The sequence below is a fragment of the Ovis canadensis genome, chromosome 19, assembly GCF_042477335.2.
Source record: "Ovis canadensis isolate MfBH-ARS-UI-01 breed Bighorn chromosome 19, ARS-UI_OviCan_v2, whole genome shotgun sequence".
Classification (NCBI taxonomy): domain Eukaryota; kingdom Metazoa; phylum Chordata; class Mammalia; order Artiodactyla; family Bovidae; genus Ovis; species Ovis canadensis.
Genome location: NC_091263.1, coordinates 25,126,974 through 25,141,789, shown reverse-complemented (window position 1 = coordinate 25,141,789; position 14,816 = coordinate 25,126,974). Strand labels below are relative to the sequence as shown.

The 14,816-nt window shown below is 46.9% G+C and overlaps 1 protein-coding gene across 2 annotated transcripts in view; it reads left to right on the top strand.

The window, feature by feature from the left end:
* MLH1 (mutL homolog 1) overlaps positions 1-14,816 on the top strand; it is an 86,451-nt gene that overhangs the window by 23,083 nt on the left and 48,552 nt on the right. For both annotated transcript variants that reach the window (XM_069561239.1, XM_069561241.1), the window contains exon 13: positions 2,448-2,596. In XM_069561239.1, the coding sequence (XP_069417340.1) occupies positions 2,448-2,596 (149 nt within the window). The remainder of the gene's footprint in view (positions 1-2,447; positions 2,597-14,816) is intronic.

Below are 14,816 nucleotides of genomic sequence, written 5' to 3'. Positions count from 1 at the left end.
TCTTGGGGGAAAGGCAGCTGGCCTTCTTTGTTCTTTGATGAAACTGCCTTCTAACTTGAACTGTCACAAACTCCTTGCACCTTCTCTCTGCCTGTTCACCACCTCCCTCCAGCGGGATGGTCCACTGTCTGCCTTTGACCACAGCTTGAGAGTCACCCATCACAGTAGCCTTTGAAATACCTTAAATGTTCATGATTCCAAATATTATTTGAAAACACGTCAGAAAAAAAAAAATCACATTTATCATTTAATAGTGAATTCTAGTAAAGCCTCAACAGCAGAGGTGGCTGGGAACGGGGACCTAAAATACCTGGAGGGTTCTTCATCCTTCTCCAAGCTGTTGTCACTCCTTTCAGAAGAAGCAGAGTTTCTCAGTTTAAGTTATGAAACTTCCTGAAGCACATGGGCTAGTGGTGGAGAGCTAGAGAGAGGGGGACAGGAACTGCTGGACCAGTAACTGTCAATTTAATTCTTTAAATTGGAATATATTTGCTTTATAATCTTGTGTTAGTTTCTGCTGTACAACAACGTGAATCAGCTAATTGTGTACGTAAACCCCCTCCCTCTTGAGCCTCTACCCCCATCCCACCCATCTAGGTCATGACAGAGCACTGAGCTGAGCTCCGTGTTCTATATAGCAGCTTCCCACCAGCTATCTAGTTTGCTCATGGTAATGTATTTATGTCAAACCTACCCTCCCCTTCCTCCTGTGTCCACACGTCTGTTCTCTGTGTCTGTGTCTATTCTTGCCCTGTAAATAGGTTCATCTGTACTATTTTTCTAGATTCCACATATATGCCTTAATGTACAATATTTGTTTTTCTCTTTCTGACTTCAGTCTGTATGATGGATTCTGTGGCCATCCATATCTCTACAAATGACCCAATTTCATTTCTTTCTACAGCTGAGTAATACTCCCTATATGTAAACACATACCACATCTTTATCCATTTCTCTGTTGACGGTCGTTTGGGTTGTTCCTGTGTTTTAGCTGTTGCAAGTAGTGCTGCAGTAAACACTGGGGTGCGGGTATCTTTTTGCCTTACGGTTTTCTCGGCATAGTAGGATTACTGGGTCATATGGTAGTTCTGCTTTTAGTTTTTTAAGAAATTTCCATACTGTTGTCCACAGTGGCTGTGCCAACTGACATTCTCATCAGCAGTTGAAGAGGGTTCCCTTTTCTTCACACCCTCTCCAGCATTTATTGTTCTTCGGTTTTTTAATGATTGCCATTCTGACTGACGTGAGGTGATACCTCACTGTGGTTTTGATGTACATTTTTTAATACTTAATGATGTTGAGCATCTTTTCATGTGCTGCTTGGCCATCTGTATGTTTTCTTTGGTGTCCAGTGTACACTCTGTGGGTGCTCTAAGGACATCTCACTGGAATCTGTAAGGTATGTATTCCTTTCTCAGTGTGTGCAGGCACTGTCCCTGGAGCTCTGGGTGAAGTCCTTTGCCCAAGGCCATGTGTCCACCTGGTGGCTGACCACCAAAACCTTGGCTCTAAATGCCCACTGGAACTTGGGCCTGTTACTTCACCCTGGTTTGCTCATTTCCAAGTTAGTCTAGCAAGACGACTCCTAAGGATTTGTTTCCAGAGGATAATAAAGGATGCTAACACTTACTGAGCATCCGCTGTGTGCCAGATACTTTGCATTAGCTCAGTTCATGATCTTAACAGCCCTGCCGGGAAGTGTGACATTTCTGTTTATCACTTGGGAAGATAACGCTGTGAGCCATTGACTGCACAGCAAAGAAATCTTTTTAAACCAGGAACCAGAGTATATCACTCCTTTCTGAAAACCACTTGGGGTGAAACCAGCCTGGCCGCCCCAGCCCATCACTCTCCTCCCCTTCGTGGCCCTTTGGCCAAATTAGTCCCTTGGCGCAGGAGCTCTTTGACCTCTTGTCACCCAGGTCTCAACTCAGATGTCACCTCTCACCAGAGACAGTCTTTGTCCATTTAATCTAAAGTTCTTTCCTTTTCCCATCATTCTATTACGTTGTTTTATTTTCGTCATAGCAGTTGTTGCTACTTAAAATGATCTTTCTCCTGTTGCTGTTTGTCCCACTGGAAAGGCAGCATGGTGAGGGCAGGCACCTTGTCGTGGCTGTATAAGGTTGGTATTATATGACAGTGATGGACGGAGGGCTGAATAAATGAGACGTGGCGAGATCAGCACACTTGCTCGAGGCCCTGCAGGTCTCTGGGCTGAGCCATGTCCAGTGGCCCCTTGCTTGGGCCCCAGAGGTGTCTGAGAAGCAGTATCCAGGAGAACAGACTGATCTGAGTGGCTCCCTCATGGGAAGGTGCCCCCCTGCAGTATGTGCAGATTTGGCACATAGAAGCTACTTCCTTCTCCAAAATGCGAGACAAAACTTGACTGACTTTAAAAACTTTAAAGATAGTGTTGACCTGCCAGTTCTTCATCTCCTTTGCAGAAAGAGACCTCGGGAAGACTCTGATGTGGAAATGGTGGAGGATGCGTCCCGAAAGGAGATGACAGCTGCTTGTACCCCCAGGAGAAGGATCATCAACCTCACCAGCGTTCTGAGTCTCCAGGAGGAGATTACCGAGCGGGGACATGAGAGTACGTAAGTGCCGAGGCCGCCTGCGCCTCCCGCGGCCAGAACTGCTCTGGTGAAGGTTTGGGAAATGCAGGAAGCGTGCATGTCCTGATGGTCTCTGCAGTGCGCTGATTGAAGCTTGCTTTCTTTACTAATCCATGGCGGCATCAGCTTCAAGATTATCAGCACTTGGGAGAGAAGAGAAAAAGTGATTCTCTGGTTTCAGCCAGAGTGAATCAGTACTCTGGTTAAATCAGGGAAGTCAGAGTAGAGTGGTCATTTAAAGCAGTGGTCCCCATCCTTTTTGGCACCAGGGACTGGTTTCATGGAAGACAGTATTTCCATGGACTGGGTTGGGGGGGCGGGGAGTGGGGAAGGGGGATTGTGTGAGGATGATTCAAGTGCATTGCATTTATTGTGCACTTCATTTGTATCATTATTACATCAGCTCCACCTCAGATCATCAAGCATTAGATTCCAAAGGTTGGGAACCCCTGATTTAAAGAATCTTCAGTTTGTTTCTATCTTAGCTAAATACGGGGTATGCTGTGGCTGAGAGTACACAGGTTCTGGAGGGCCCTAGTTTGTATCCAGGCAGCTACCATGTGTGCTGTGTGACCTTAGCCTTTCTGTGCCTCAGTTGTTCCTTTTCTGTAAAATGAGGTTAATTTTACCATTGAAGATTACTGGTGCTCATTAGAGATAGAATGTAAGTGAAACACTTGGCACAGAGGAAGGAGTCAATAGCTATTTTTGTATCCTGAAGATAAAGTGAAAAATCATTATTATTTTCCTCAGAAATAGCTTTCAGAACACCCAAGTTATAGAGCTCCAGTTGAGTCCCTGTTACTCCTAAATGATGTTTATGGCTTTAGAAATGAAAAGAGGGCTCATCACCTCCTGGGGGTAAATTGATGCAGGGACTGAGGTTTGTGACAGTGACTTGTCCCTAATAGAAGTCCTGACCCCACTCAATGGGTCACAGTCACGCTCTGGGTAGGTCTGTCGTTGCTGGGCGGTGTTGCATCTGAGTCTGTGCAGTCCAGCCCTGTCCTTGCCATTTTTCATCTACTGCACATTTTTGATTAAGCAAGTTGCATTTTATAGCAATGTTGAAATTTATCTTAAAATATGACAACCTGGATTAACTTTTAAATGAAATGAATGGCCGAGGACCAATTCAGGGCCTTTTCCACTGATCCTTAGCCTTAGAAACAGCTGTTGTGGCTCAGATGCCCCTTCCCTCTTCTCTCGGTTACCACTCGTTGGAATGAAGAGAGGCCTCAGTTTGCCTTTCCTTGCTAATTCTTTCTCATCTTCGCACTCTGGGCCCTTGTCTGTCTGCATGTGGGGAAAGACGTGGGGTCTGCTGCCTCGGGAAGGCTGCACGTTTCCTGTGATTAAGGCCTTGCCAGTTGTAGATGGCGCTGCCAATTGGCTTCTGACTTATGTTTCCGTGAAGATTTGTTCCCCTTGCTTCTTTTCCCTCTGTTACTGACTTTCAAGCTGGGAGCTTTTAAAATCATTTTTAAATAATGAAAGGAAGGTGGGCCATGACTTGATTTATTTAGCAGTCTCCCTCACAGTTGTTTTAATTGACAGACTCCTTCAGATTTGGAATTTACTGAGTTTTCTCTAAGAGTTTGTATTCCTCATGCAAAGCAGGCTATTTAAAAGTTATAATTTCAGTGAATTTCTGAATAGTTGCAAACTATTTTCGGTAAGGTGTAAATCTAATCTATACCAAGTTTGGTTAGGTTTGGAGTCCATTGCTAAGGTGATGATGAATCGAAATGTTCTAAAATTGTATGTTCATGCATATTACCTCATTTAATTCTAGAATAGTCTTGTGAGGGAGGCAGAGCAGATGCTGTTATCTCTGTTTTAAAGATAAAGAAATGGAAGGTGGAGAGATTAGCTAGCCTGGGTGCCTGTTTCGTGGAGGCAGGGGGGTTGTTGCTAGCCCAGCCTGCAGCAGGGGGGCTGGTCCAGGGCTTACATGCAAAACTAGATCAGCTGCTTTAGATCACGTGGTGGGATGAGCATGCCACGTGATCCCTGATCCCTCAGACTGAGGCTGTTTCCAGATGAGCCAGGGCCGGGTTTTCCAGAGGAGTCCTGATCTTGGTGTGGAGAGTAGGGCTGCCCTTTGGAGCCAAGAGAATTCGTTGAAGCTCCTATCACCTATACCATTCCGTAGCCAGTCAGAAATCTATTCACCTTTGTGGGGTACCTTTTGCATGTTCTGTGAACTGGTGCTTGTGTTACAGCCTTTACTTGGCTGTTGTGATGAACACCTGAGACATCTGAGCAAGGGGAGGGAGGGGACCTCTGACTCAGGTCCTGCCTGTGGCATCTGTTTATACAGCCCCAGCAGGGAAGCTGGTTGAGTACGCGGATCCCTCTGAAGCTTGGATTTGGGGAAGTAGCTAGACCCTGGCTGTACTCCCACAGAGCTATGCCCTGGCCCAGGAAAGAAGTCAGATGCTTTTGATCTTAAGTGGCCTGGGCCAGCTTGAAGCAGGACTTGGATTCCCAGCTAGAGGTTGAGGTTGGGTCACAGCAGTGATAGTGTCAAGTCCTAGACACTAGACCAGTGGTCATTGACAAGGCCCTGGCCCTTTGGCTTTGCGGGTAAAGAATTCCCACAAAGACAGAAAGCCGTGAAACAAGTAAAGTATTTATTAAGAGGAAAAAGTTAGGTCCAGGTGGATAAACACAGCTGTACTGACACTGAGGGGACTCAGACTGTCGCTGAGTCTCGCCCTTGAGGCAGCTGGAATTACTGTTGGGGGCATTTTTTCCGGTTTTTCTTCGGCCAGTCAGTTTGATCTGCCTGGTTCAGAGCCTGTGTTTGGTATATCTCATGTGTGCCCACTCATCTGTCAGCCAAGATGGACTCCATAGAAGAGGTGTAACTTAGCATCGCTCCCCTTTTGCCCTACAAGGCGCTTTCTATTCAGGAAGGTCTCCTTTGAGACTGAGAAAATGTGTGGTCTCTTATCTGGGGAGGGTCCAGCCTCCTCTCTGGATTGTCTTGCTGTTGATATTTAGGAGTTTCTGTTCCCAGGGAACTAACTTCAGTTGGTCACATCTACCACCTGCCTCAAATCCTCCCTGAGAGACATAGACCCCAAGAAATTTTTGTCAGGAGATAGATAAAGGGTAAAACTTTTGTAGCTTCTTAAGCTGGCCAGGGCTTCGTAGACCCTATGTAGCTGGGTTCATGGAGCGCTCTCCCTGTCTCCTTAAAGGGCGCCAGGTTGCTCTTTCAGCAGGGTCTGCTGACTGGAGTCATTCGTCACCCCGTTCTGTGATGCCCCAGAGAGAGCGAACTACTTAGAGAAGCAAGGACTAAAGACCAGTAAAAGACTGTTACAATCAGACTCAAGCAAGGGTAGGATCTGGTTATACAGGGTCAGCATATCTTTGTTAATCTCTGGCTTAAAATTTAGTATTTTTGTCTATTTCTAAAATAAAAGCTCTGAATCTGTTGGTCCCAGGCCACCTCCTTGGACTGAAAGCTCTTAGTTGCAGATTTGCAACAGTATGGAAAACAATGGTGAAAATTGTTCAGTCGTGTCCAACTCTTTGCAACTCCATGGACTATACAGTCCATGGAATTCTCCAGTCCAGAATACTGGAGTGGGTAGCCTTTCCCTTCTCCAGGGAATCTTCCCAATCCAGGGATCAAACCCAGGTCTCCCGCATTGCAGGTGGATTCTTTACTAGCTGAGCCACCAGGGAAACCCACCAACAGAGCACTGGGCAAAATATAAATCAGTATGGCTGAGAAGAGGAAGTTTGTAAGAAAATGTTGCTAAGGAAAGGGTTAGGCAAGAGACATTAGAATTTTCTTCAATTGGAAAATGAACAATTCTGACCCTGTACATTACTGTTCTGAGTCTAGGGTCTCTGGTGGAAGACCATTTTCCTTCAGGAACTTGGTTAAAATTCCTTACGGGATGGGCTTGTGGTAAGCAAATCCAGCTTTCCGTCAACTCAGTGGAAGAAGCATGAATTTGTGCAGTGCGAGCCAGAGAGCTCTCTGTTCATCCTGTGGATAAGGGAAAGAGGTATAGAAAAGCTAAGTCAATTAATAGCTTCATTGTAGCACCAGTCAGGCCATAATTGAGTCACCCAGTGTGGGCAGAGAAGTTCAGTAAATTCCCAGAGCAAGAGTGAGAGCAGAGAAGACAATAGTTATCCAAACCTACCAGAACACATCAGTTATTCTGTAAGTGGATTGGTGTACCAGAAGGCAAAAGGAAGATAGTAGCTATTACTTAGCCTAGTGTCTAAGATGTCTTTTTGTCCTTTTTGATTAAGAGGTTTAGGTCTCGGAGTGGCTTATTTATCCACCTGGAATTTTCAGGCTGTCTTGGGTCCTCTGGGTCCTGTAGAGCCGTGCTTCTGAACCTTTTTGGCACCAGGGACCCGTTTCAAGGAAGACAGTCTTTCCATGGACCAGGGTTGGGGGGCAGGGGATGGTTCAGGCGGTAATGCAAGCGATGGGGTGCAGCAGATGAAGCTGTGCTTGCTTGCCCACCACCTCCTGCTCTGTGACTCCGTTCTTAACAGGCCTCAGACCACTACTGCTCCACGGCCCAGGGCTTGGGGACCTCTGCTATACAGACTTGGAGAAAGGGGTGGATTCACAGGGATGATTGGAATGTGGGTTTTCAGGTTCCTGTAACATATCAGTGGAGACAGGTTTAATCCTGGACAGATGAACCCAGCTGGTGACCCCCTGGAGTTTGCTGTAGGAGTACTCGGCAAGATTTAGTAAGGACCTTTCCATTTTGGGAGTAGCTAGTCTCCAGGGGTTCACTTTCTAGGTCTTTAAAAGTACCCAATCTCCAGGGTAACTGGGACTGTCATCTGGAGAGGACTGCACTCTGTTGCCATAGTCTTGTCTAGCCTTCTGGACCTGGCCTAGGTTTATAATGTATCTGAGATGAGCCTGGGTTTCTGGGTCAGTTAGCATGTCCAGAGTAAGGAATGGCCTTCTGTGTGTCGTTTTGCAAGGGCTTAACTTAGTGGTAGTTTCAGGAGCTGCCCTGACCCTTGGCAGGCTGTTGGCGGCAGGTGATACCACAGCTCTAACATTTCCTGACAGTTTGCCCAAGGTTTTGTTTTGAGTACGATTATCCTGTTCCACTTTTCCTAAGGACTGAGGTCTTCAGGACAAATGGAGGTGGCACTTCATTCCCAAAGTCTGCAAAATCTGTTGTGTGATTTTTGTTGTAAACGAAGGTCCATTGTCACTCTGAAGGTGATGGGCAATCTGAATCTAGAAATAGTTTCCTTTAGGAGCACCTTAGCCACTTCAGTTACCTTCTCTGTTCCATTAGGGAAGGCCTCCATCTATACAGTTAGAGTACCTATAAAGACTGGTAAGTATTTGAAGCCCTGGAAAGAGGGCATCTGAGTGAAACCTATTTGCAGTCCTCTTCTGGGTAAATCCCACATTGCTGGACTGGGCTGACGAGGGGAAGGCTTGACTTTGCCTCCTGGATTATGGGTGGTGCAAAGGGCACAGCCTCGAGTTACTCTTTGAATTGTCTCCAGGAGCCCTTTCCCTGTAAAAACGTGGAAAACAGCTATGGGCATTGCGTCTCTCCCCAGATGGAGAGAATCATGTCGCCCTTTAGTAATTTTCTGGTGGTTGGAGAAAGCAATGAGCTGTTTCTGATCTCTGTGTCACCAGCCATCTGTTCCCTTCATTTCCCCCTCTGTTTCCTGCCTAGGTCTCTTCAGAAATTGAGTACCTGGGTATAACATTAGAAGGGGGAAGGGATAAGATTAAAGCCATTTTTGTTATGGACATTAGGGCTACTTTGCTCGCTTCCCAGTCAGCCCTGTCATTTCCTCAGAAAATTTGAGAAGTTCCCTTTTGGTGCCCATGACAGTGGATGCCTGCTACATGTTTTGGTTTTTGAACTGCTTCTGTGAGATGTAGAATCTCAGCCCCACATTTTACAGGGAAACTTCTTGCATTTAGAAGTCTTCTCTGTTTCCAGATAGCTGTGTGGCATGTAAAACGAAGGCACAGTTTGAGTCTGTGTATAGGTCTATAATTTTTCCCTCCCTTAGGATTAAGGCTCACATTATGGCTCTTAGCTCAGCCTTTTGGGCTGAGGTGTTAGGTGGCAAAGATTGTGCTGCTTTAATACTGTAGTTGCTCACAGTAGCATACCCTGCCCTCCTGACTCCATCTTTAACGGAACTGGTGTTAGCGCTTCCTCCGTTTTCTATGGCCTGGTCTACAGGTCAGATCAGCGGGCACAGACCTGGTCAAGGGTTTTGAGGCAAGAATGTGTTAGCTCTGGGCTTTTGGTGGGCATTAAGGTAGTGGGGTTGAATGTGTGGCAGATTTTGAGGGTTTGTTCTGGAGAGTCAAGGGGCAAAGCCTGGTACTTGATAAAGCTCCCTTCTAGTTTGCCTGTTATCTCTAAAGTTGCTGGTACTTGTGAGGAGTCTGGATTTCAAGTGGCTGTCCAAAGACAAGCTTGTTAGGTTTTTCTACCAATAATCCAGTGGCTGCTACAGCCTGGAGGCAGTCAGGCCAAACTTGGGCCACAGAGTCTAGTTGCTTGAAAAAGTAGCCTTTAGGCTGAGGCACTTCCCCTAGCTTCTGTATAAAGACCCCCAAGGCTATCCCCTGCCTTTTAGCCATGTACAAGATGAATGGCTTTTCCAAACCGAGGGGACCCAGAGCAGGGGCTCTGGTGAGGGCCTGCTTGATATTATTAAAAGACTTCTGTTCTCCATTCCAAAGTAACAGTTCTGTATCTGGGCCTTTAATGGCTTCATATAGGAGCTTAGCCATTAGTCCAAATCCTGGAATCCAAACTGTACAAAATCCTGCCATGCTCCAAAAAAGATGGAGATGTTTCTTTGTCTTTAGAGTACTTAGGCCTAAGATAGTTTGTTTTCTGTCTGGAGACAGTTGTCTACTTCTGGAGTGTTAAATATATCCCAGATATTTAACTTGTTGCCTCATGCCTTTTTCTGAGACTCTAACCCCAGGCCCCAAGGAAATTAGGGATTCCGATGCTATTTGATCTGAAGCCTCCATGGAGGGCCTCCGTGTTAAAATATTGTCCAAGTACTGTGGAATGATCCCTTCTTTTAGGTGCGTCTCCCTTAGTTCCTTTCCTAGGGCCTGGGCGAACAAGTGGGGGTTGTCCTGAAATCTCCTAGACAGTACTGTCCGTGTGTATTGTTGCATTTGGCCTGAGTCAGGGTTAGTCCACCTGAAGGCAAACAGACACTGAGATGAGGGATGAACTGGTATGCCAAAAAAAAAAAAAAAAGACATATTTGAGTCTAGCACAGCAAACTGTTTGGCGTCTCCAGGAATCTGGGCTAATATGCTGCAAGGCTTGGCCATAAGGGGATATATGGGGGCCACTGGATCTTTCACTGCATTAAAGTCTTGCGCTGTACTCTATTCCCCATTTGGCTTAACAGCTGGCAGAAAAGAAGCAGTGATGGAGCCTGGAGGGCGCCCAGAGGCCGCGTCTTAAGAATTTAGCTGCATGGGGTTGTAAACCCTTCTTTGCTTCCAGCTTGATAGAATACTGTCTCCTGTTGGGATAGGCAGTTTCTGGCCTAAAACTGATTCTTACATGTTGGCGATTTGCGGCCCTTCCAGTGATTCCTTTGTCCAATACTGAAGGGTCTGCTGTTTGTAGAATATGCCTGGAAATAGGACTTTGCTCTTGTGGCTGATGTTAGAGGCAAAATAAGGGGCTGCCCAGGTCCTCCTATCCGGAGTATGGCCCTGAGGAAACTCAGAAGGTCTCTCCCAAGGAGAGAGGTAGGACACTCGGTACAGCTAAAAAGGCATGCGAAATCAACTTCTGCTCAAGTTGGCAAGTGAGAGGCCCAGTAAAATAGTGGGTGTGAGCCTTTCCCTCAACATCCATCGCAGTGCAGCTTTTGAAGGAAAGAAGTTCAGCGTGAGGAATCAGGACAGGGTTAGTGGCTCCCTTATCAATTGAAACATCGATTTTCTGTCTGTCATGTCAAGGACTACCTGGGGCTCCTTGATGGAGATAGATGTCTCGTTGTGAGGGGAGCCACCAGAATCCCCGGGCCACCTCAGACGTCCAGCATGGCCGTCTCAGGAGCCGGAGCCCTACTTCCCCTTCAGGAAGGAGTGAAGTCTCTCTTCCAGCGACTCGTTTGTTTGCAGTCTGGGCGCAGCCCAAGGGGATCTCTCTGGCACTCTCGGGCCCAGTGGCCCGCTGACTTGGTTTGCAGCATTTCCCCTGTCGGTGTTGCCTTCGCACAGATAGTTGGACTTTGTTGGTGCCGTTGGGTTGTCCTGAGGTTACAAGGCATGGGTGAGAGCAGTGGCCGTCAGTGTTGCCTTCCCTCTTCCTCCTCAGCTTGATCTCCATTATTAAATACCCCAAAGGCCACCCCTAAGAGTTGGGGCAGGAGTGTGTGTGGGCCAAATTGTAGCTTCTGGAGTTTCTGCCTAATATGAGGGGCAGACTGGCTGATGAAGTGCTGTCCCAGTAGGGACTGGCCTTCACAAGTGGAGGGATCTATGTTGGTGTATTTTCTAAAAGCCTCCGCACACCACATGTGAAAGAAGGATGGACTTTCTTTTTCTTCTTAGGTCATTTCTTGAACCTTTTCATAGTTAGCTGACTTTTTGATACACTTTCTCATCCCTTCCAATAGACATTGGATAAATCCTTCTTGGCTTCTGTTCCTTCCCGGGAATTATAATTCCAAGAGGCTTCCTGATCTAACTGTGTCTCCACTCAGAGCATAATGTTTGGGTTGGGCTCTGGCAAACTGGTCAGTTCCCTCTGGCCTGCTGTCAAGATTCTTTGTTTTTCCTCAAAAGTACAATGAGTAGACAGGACTGCTTGGACATCCTTCCGGTTAAATCATAGACCAGAGTGAGGACGTAAGACCATTCAACAAACTTACTAGGGTCTTCAGAAGATGGGCCCAGTTTCTGTCTGTACTGGGCTGTATCAGTTAAAGAGAAGGACACGCACTCTGTCCCTTTGCCATTCGCCACTTCTCTGACAGGGCATAATTTTCCTAAGGCTGCGTGATGGGAAGCTCCACTGTGAGTTACCCCAGAGGGACTAGTCTGTTACTTCTATGGAGTAACAGAGGGTATGAAGGGACATAGGGAGGTGGAGTTTGGGATTGGTCAGAGGGAGTGGGAGAAGTAGGTGACTCTGAAAAAGTACAGATGCTGTTGTTAGGAGTGGGGGAAGCTAGATTTCCCCCCGAGAGATGAGCTTACCAGGGGATCATCTAAAGAGTCAGGAGAGTCTTCTGGTTCCCCAGGTTTTTCGTATATGTGCTGCCTAAGCGAGCACATTCCGCAGGGTTTGAATTATGAGACCTATATAGGGCGAGATGTTGGTAAAGGACCATGAAAGCCTGAACACAGGGACTCTCACTCCACTTTCCCATCTTGTGGCAGTAAAGACCCAGTTGCAGAATGGTATTACAATTTAGAAACCCGTTTTTAAGGCATTTTTCTCCATTCCCCAGTTTATACAAAGACCAGGCCCTGCGACAGTAGAATCTGTTTCTCCTTTTTTTGGTTGTTCAGTCGCTCAGTTGTGTCTGACTTTTTGCAACCCCACAGACTGCAGCACACAGGTCTCTCTGTCCTTCACCATCTCCTGGAGTTTGCTGAAACTCATGTCCGTTGAGTCGGTGATGGCATCCAACCATTTCGTCCTCAGGGAAGCTCTCTCCTTTATTAGCCAATTAAAATGTCCACTTCTTAACAATACACTCCAGAGTGTTTCTCCTGGCTTGGAGGGGGATCCTCCCATGTCGAATAGCCTGCAACCAAAAACGAGAGAGCACTCCTGGAATGGAGTGTGGCATCCTGGAAATGTTGACCAGGAGACATAAGCCTGAAGGGTTTTGGGGCGTCCCTGAAATTCTCTTCAAACCTGATGGGATTTCATATGTCTTCTTCACTCTCTGGTTGGTTTCTGGTCCCCAAGATACCCTGCGCAGGGCACCCAACCCAGCACAGTTGGCGAAGGGCTTTTGAACCAGTGTAGACAGGTTGCCAGGACTTCTCTCAAGGATCTGTTGTTTATAGAGCTTATGTCCTATCATAAGCCTTCCTATGCTGGAGCTCATTCCCTGAGACTGAGCATCTACAAAGTTTATATTATAATTCGGGCTTCTGGTAGTGGCCGGCCTGATAGGCTGGCTGTAGCAGTGTGGAGGCTGCCATGCCTGGAGTGAAGGGGGTAGGGTAGATGTAAAGAGGAATCCTTGGAGAAATTGGAGCTGGGTGCTATGGAAGGTGGCATGGGGTTCAAGGCTTGAGGGCCAGGAAGTGGAGAAATTCTCAAAAGTAAATTTCTGGACATTGAGGTGAGAGACTAGACCCCTGAAGAATCCCAAATCCTTTGTCCTATCTTCCTGGGAGCTAAGATAGAATTGAGTAGACTTCCTGGCGGTCCAATGGCTAAGACTCTGCGCCTCCAGTGCAAGGGGGCCCAGGTTCGATCCCTGGTCAGGGAACTAGATCTAACATGCCACAGCTAAGCACATCTCACATGCCCTAACTAAGCAGCCAAATAGATAAATAAATATAGTAATGGAAAAAAAAAGAATTGGGAATCGTCTGGTTTTGACTGACACAGATGGCGCTAAATTAGGCAGTGGCAGGGATGCAGCTTAGGAATGATATCCAGGAGATTTTTCCATAAAAGGCTGCAGAGAAAAAACATAAGAAACAGACCTTTTTGATCAAGTAAAGTGGGAAAGAAAACCTTAGTGGAGGTTTCTGTACGGAAAAGTTAGAGAGTGAGAGTGAGACCCCTTGGGCTCCTGCATGGTCGGAAATTGTGTTTCTGCTGTGTCCTGAAGGATAGTATCAGCTGTTACCCAAACATTTGAATCTGCGCAACCTGGGATATTCCCCTGCCATTCCCAGTTTTGCAGGGAAACATAATGCTGTGAGTGGGCAGATGTCACGGCCTGTGGGCCTTGAAAGGTAAGGGGATAGTGAGAGAAAGCAAGCAAGAGTAAAAGCCACAGCTCAGCAAGCTCTGTGGTTTACCTTGACTTCTTGAATTCCCGAGTTTCGGCACCAAACACGATCTTGGGTGGCCTCGGCCTGCAGCTGCTTAGAGCTGGGCTTCGGTTCTCTGGCCAGAGATTGAGGTTGGGTTGCAGCAGGGAGAGCGCCAGATGCTCGCCACTAGACCAGTGGTCAGTACTGGCACTTCAGCTTTGCAGATGAAGAATTCCCACAAAGATGGAAAGTAGTGAAACAAGTGAAGTATTTATTAGGAGGAAAAAGTACAGTCCATGTGGATAGATACTTGGGCAGACTCACAGTTGCCGAGGCGTGCCCTTGTGGCAGTTGAATTACTTTTATGGGGCATTTCTTCTCGTTTCCTTGGCCAGTCATTTTGATTTACCTGGTTTAGAGTCCAAATTTAGTTTATATCTCAGGATCCTCCCATATGTGGGTATGCATCTCTTAGCATCTCCTTGGAGAAGGAAATGGCAGCCCACTCCAGTACTCTTGCCTGGAAAATCCCATGGACGGAGGAGCCTGGTACAGGCTACTGTCCATGGGGTCGCAAAGAGTTGGACACGACTGAGCGATTTCACTTCACTTCATCTCTTAGCCAAGATGGATTCCACCCAAGAGGACTATGGGTAGTGAACATCAGTTGGCATCTCTCCCCTTTTTGACTTGCAAGGAGCCTTTCTGTGCATGTATAATTGGGGAGGTCTTCCCTGGTGGCTCAGATGGTAAAGCGTCTGTCTACAATGCAGGAGACCTGGGTTCCACCCCTGGGTTGGGAAGATCCGCTGGAGAAGGAAATGGCAATCCACTCCAGTACTATTGCCTGGAAAATCCCATGGACGAGGAGCCTGGTAGGCTACAGTCCATGGGGTTGCAAAGAGTCAGACACGACTGAGCAACTTCACTTTTCACTTGGGTTCAAGAATGAGAAATATGTGGTCTCTTATCTTCTATCTGGGCAGGGCCCTGCCTCTTCTCTGAGCTTTCCTGCTATGCTTGTTTTGAAGTTCCAGTCCCCAGGGAATGAGTCTCCTATTGCTTTACCCTGCGGGAGCCCATCTACTTCCTGCCTCACTTTCCTTTAGCGACATTTTTAGTTGCATTTATTTGTGTAGTTATTTCATTATGGTGCCGGGCAGAGTGCCTGGCTTGGGGACTCAGGAGCTCTTTATTGAAGGAGTGATTGG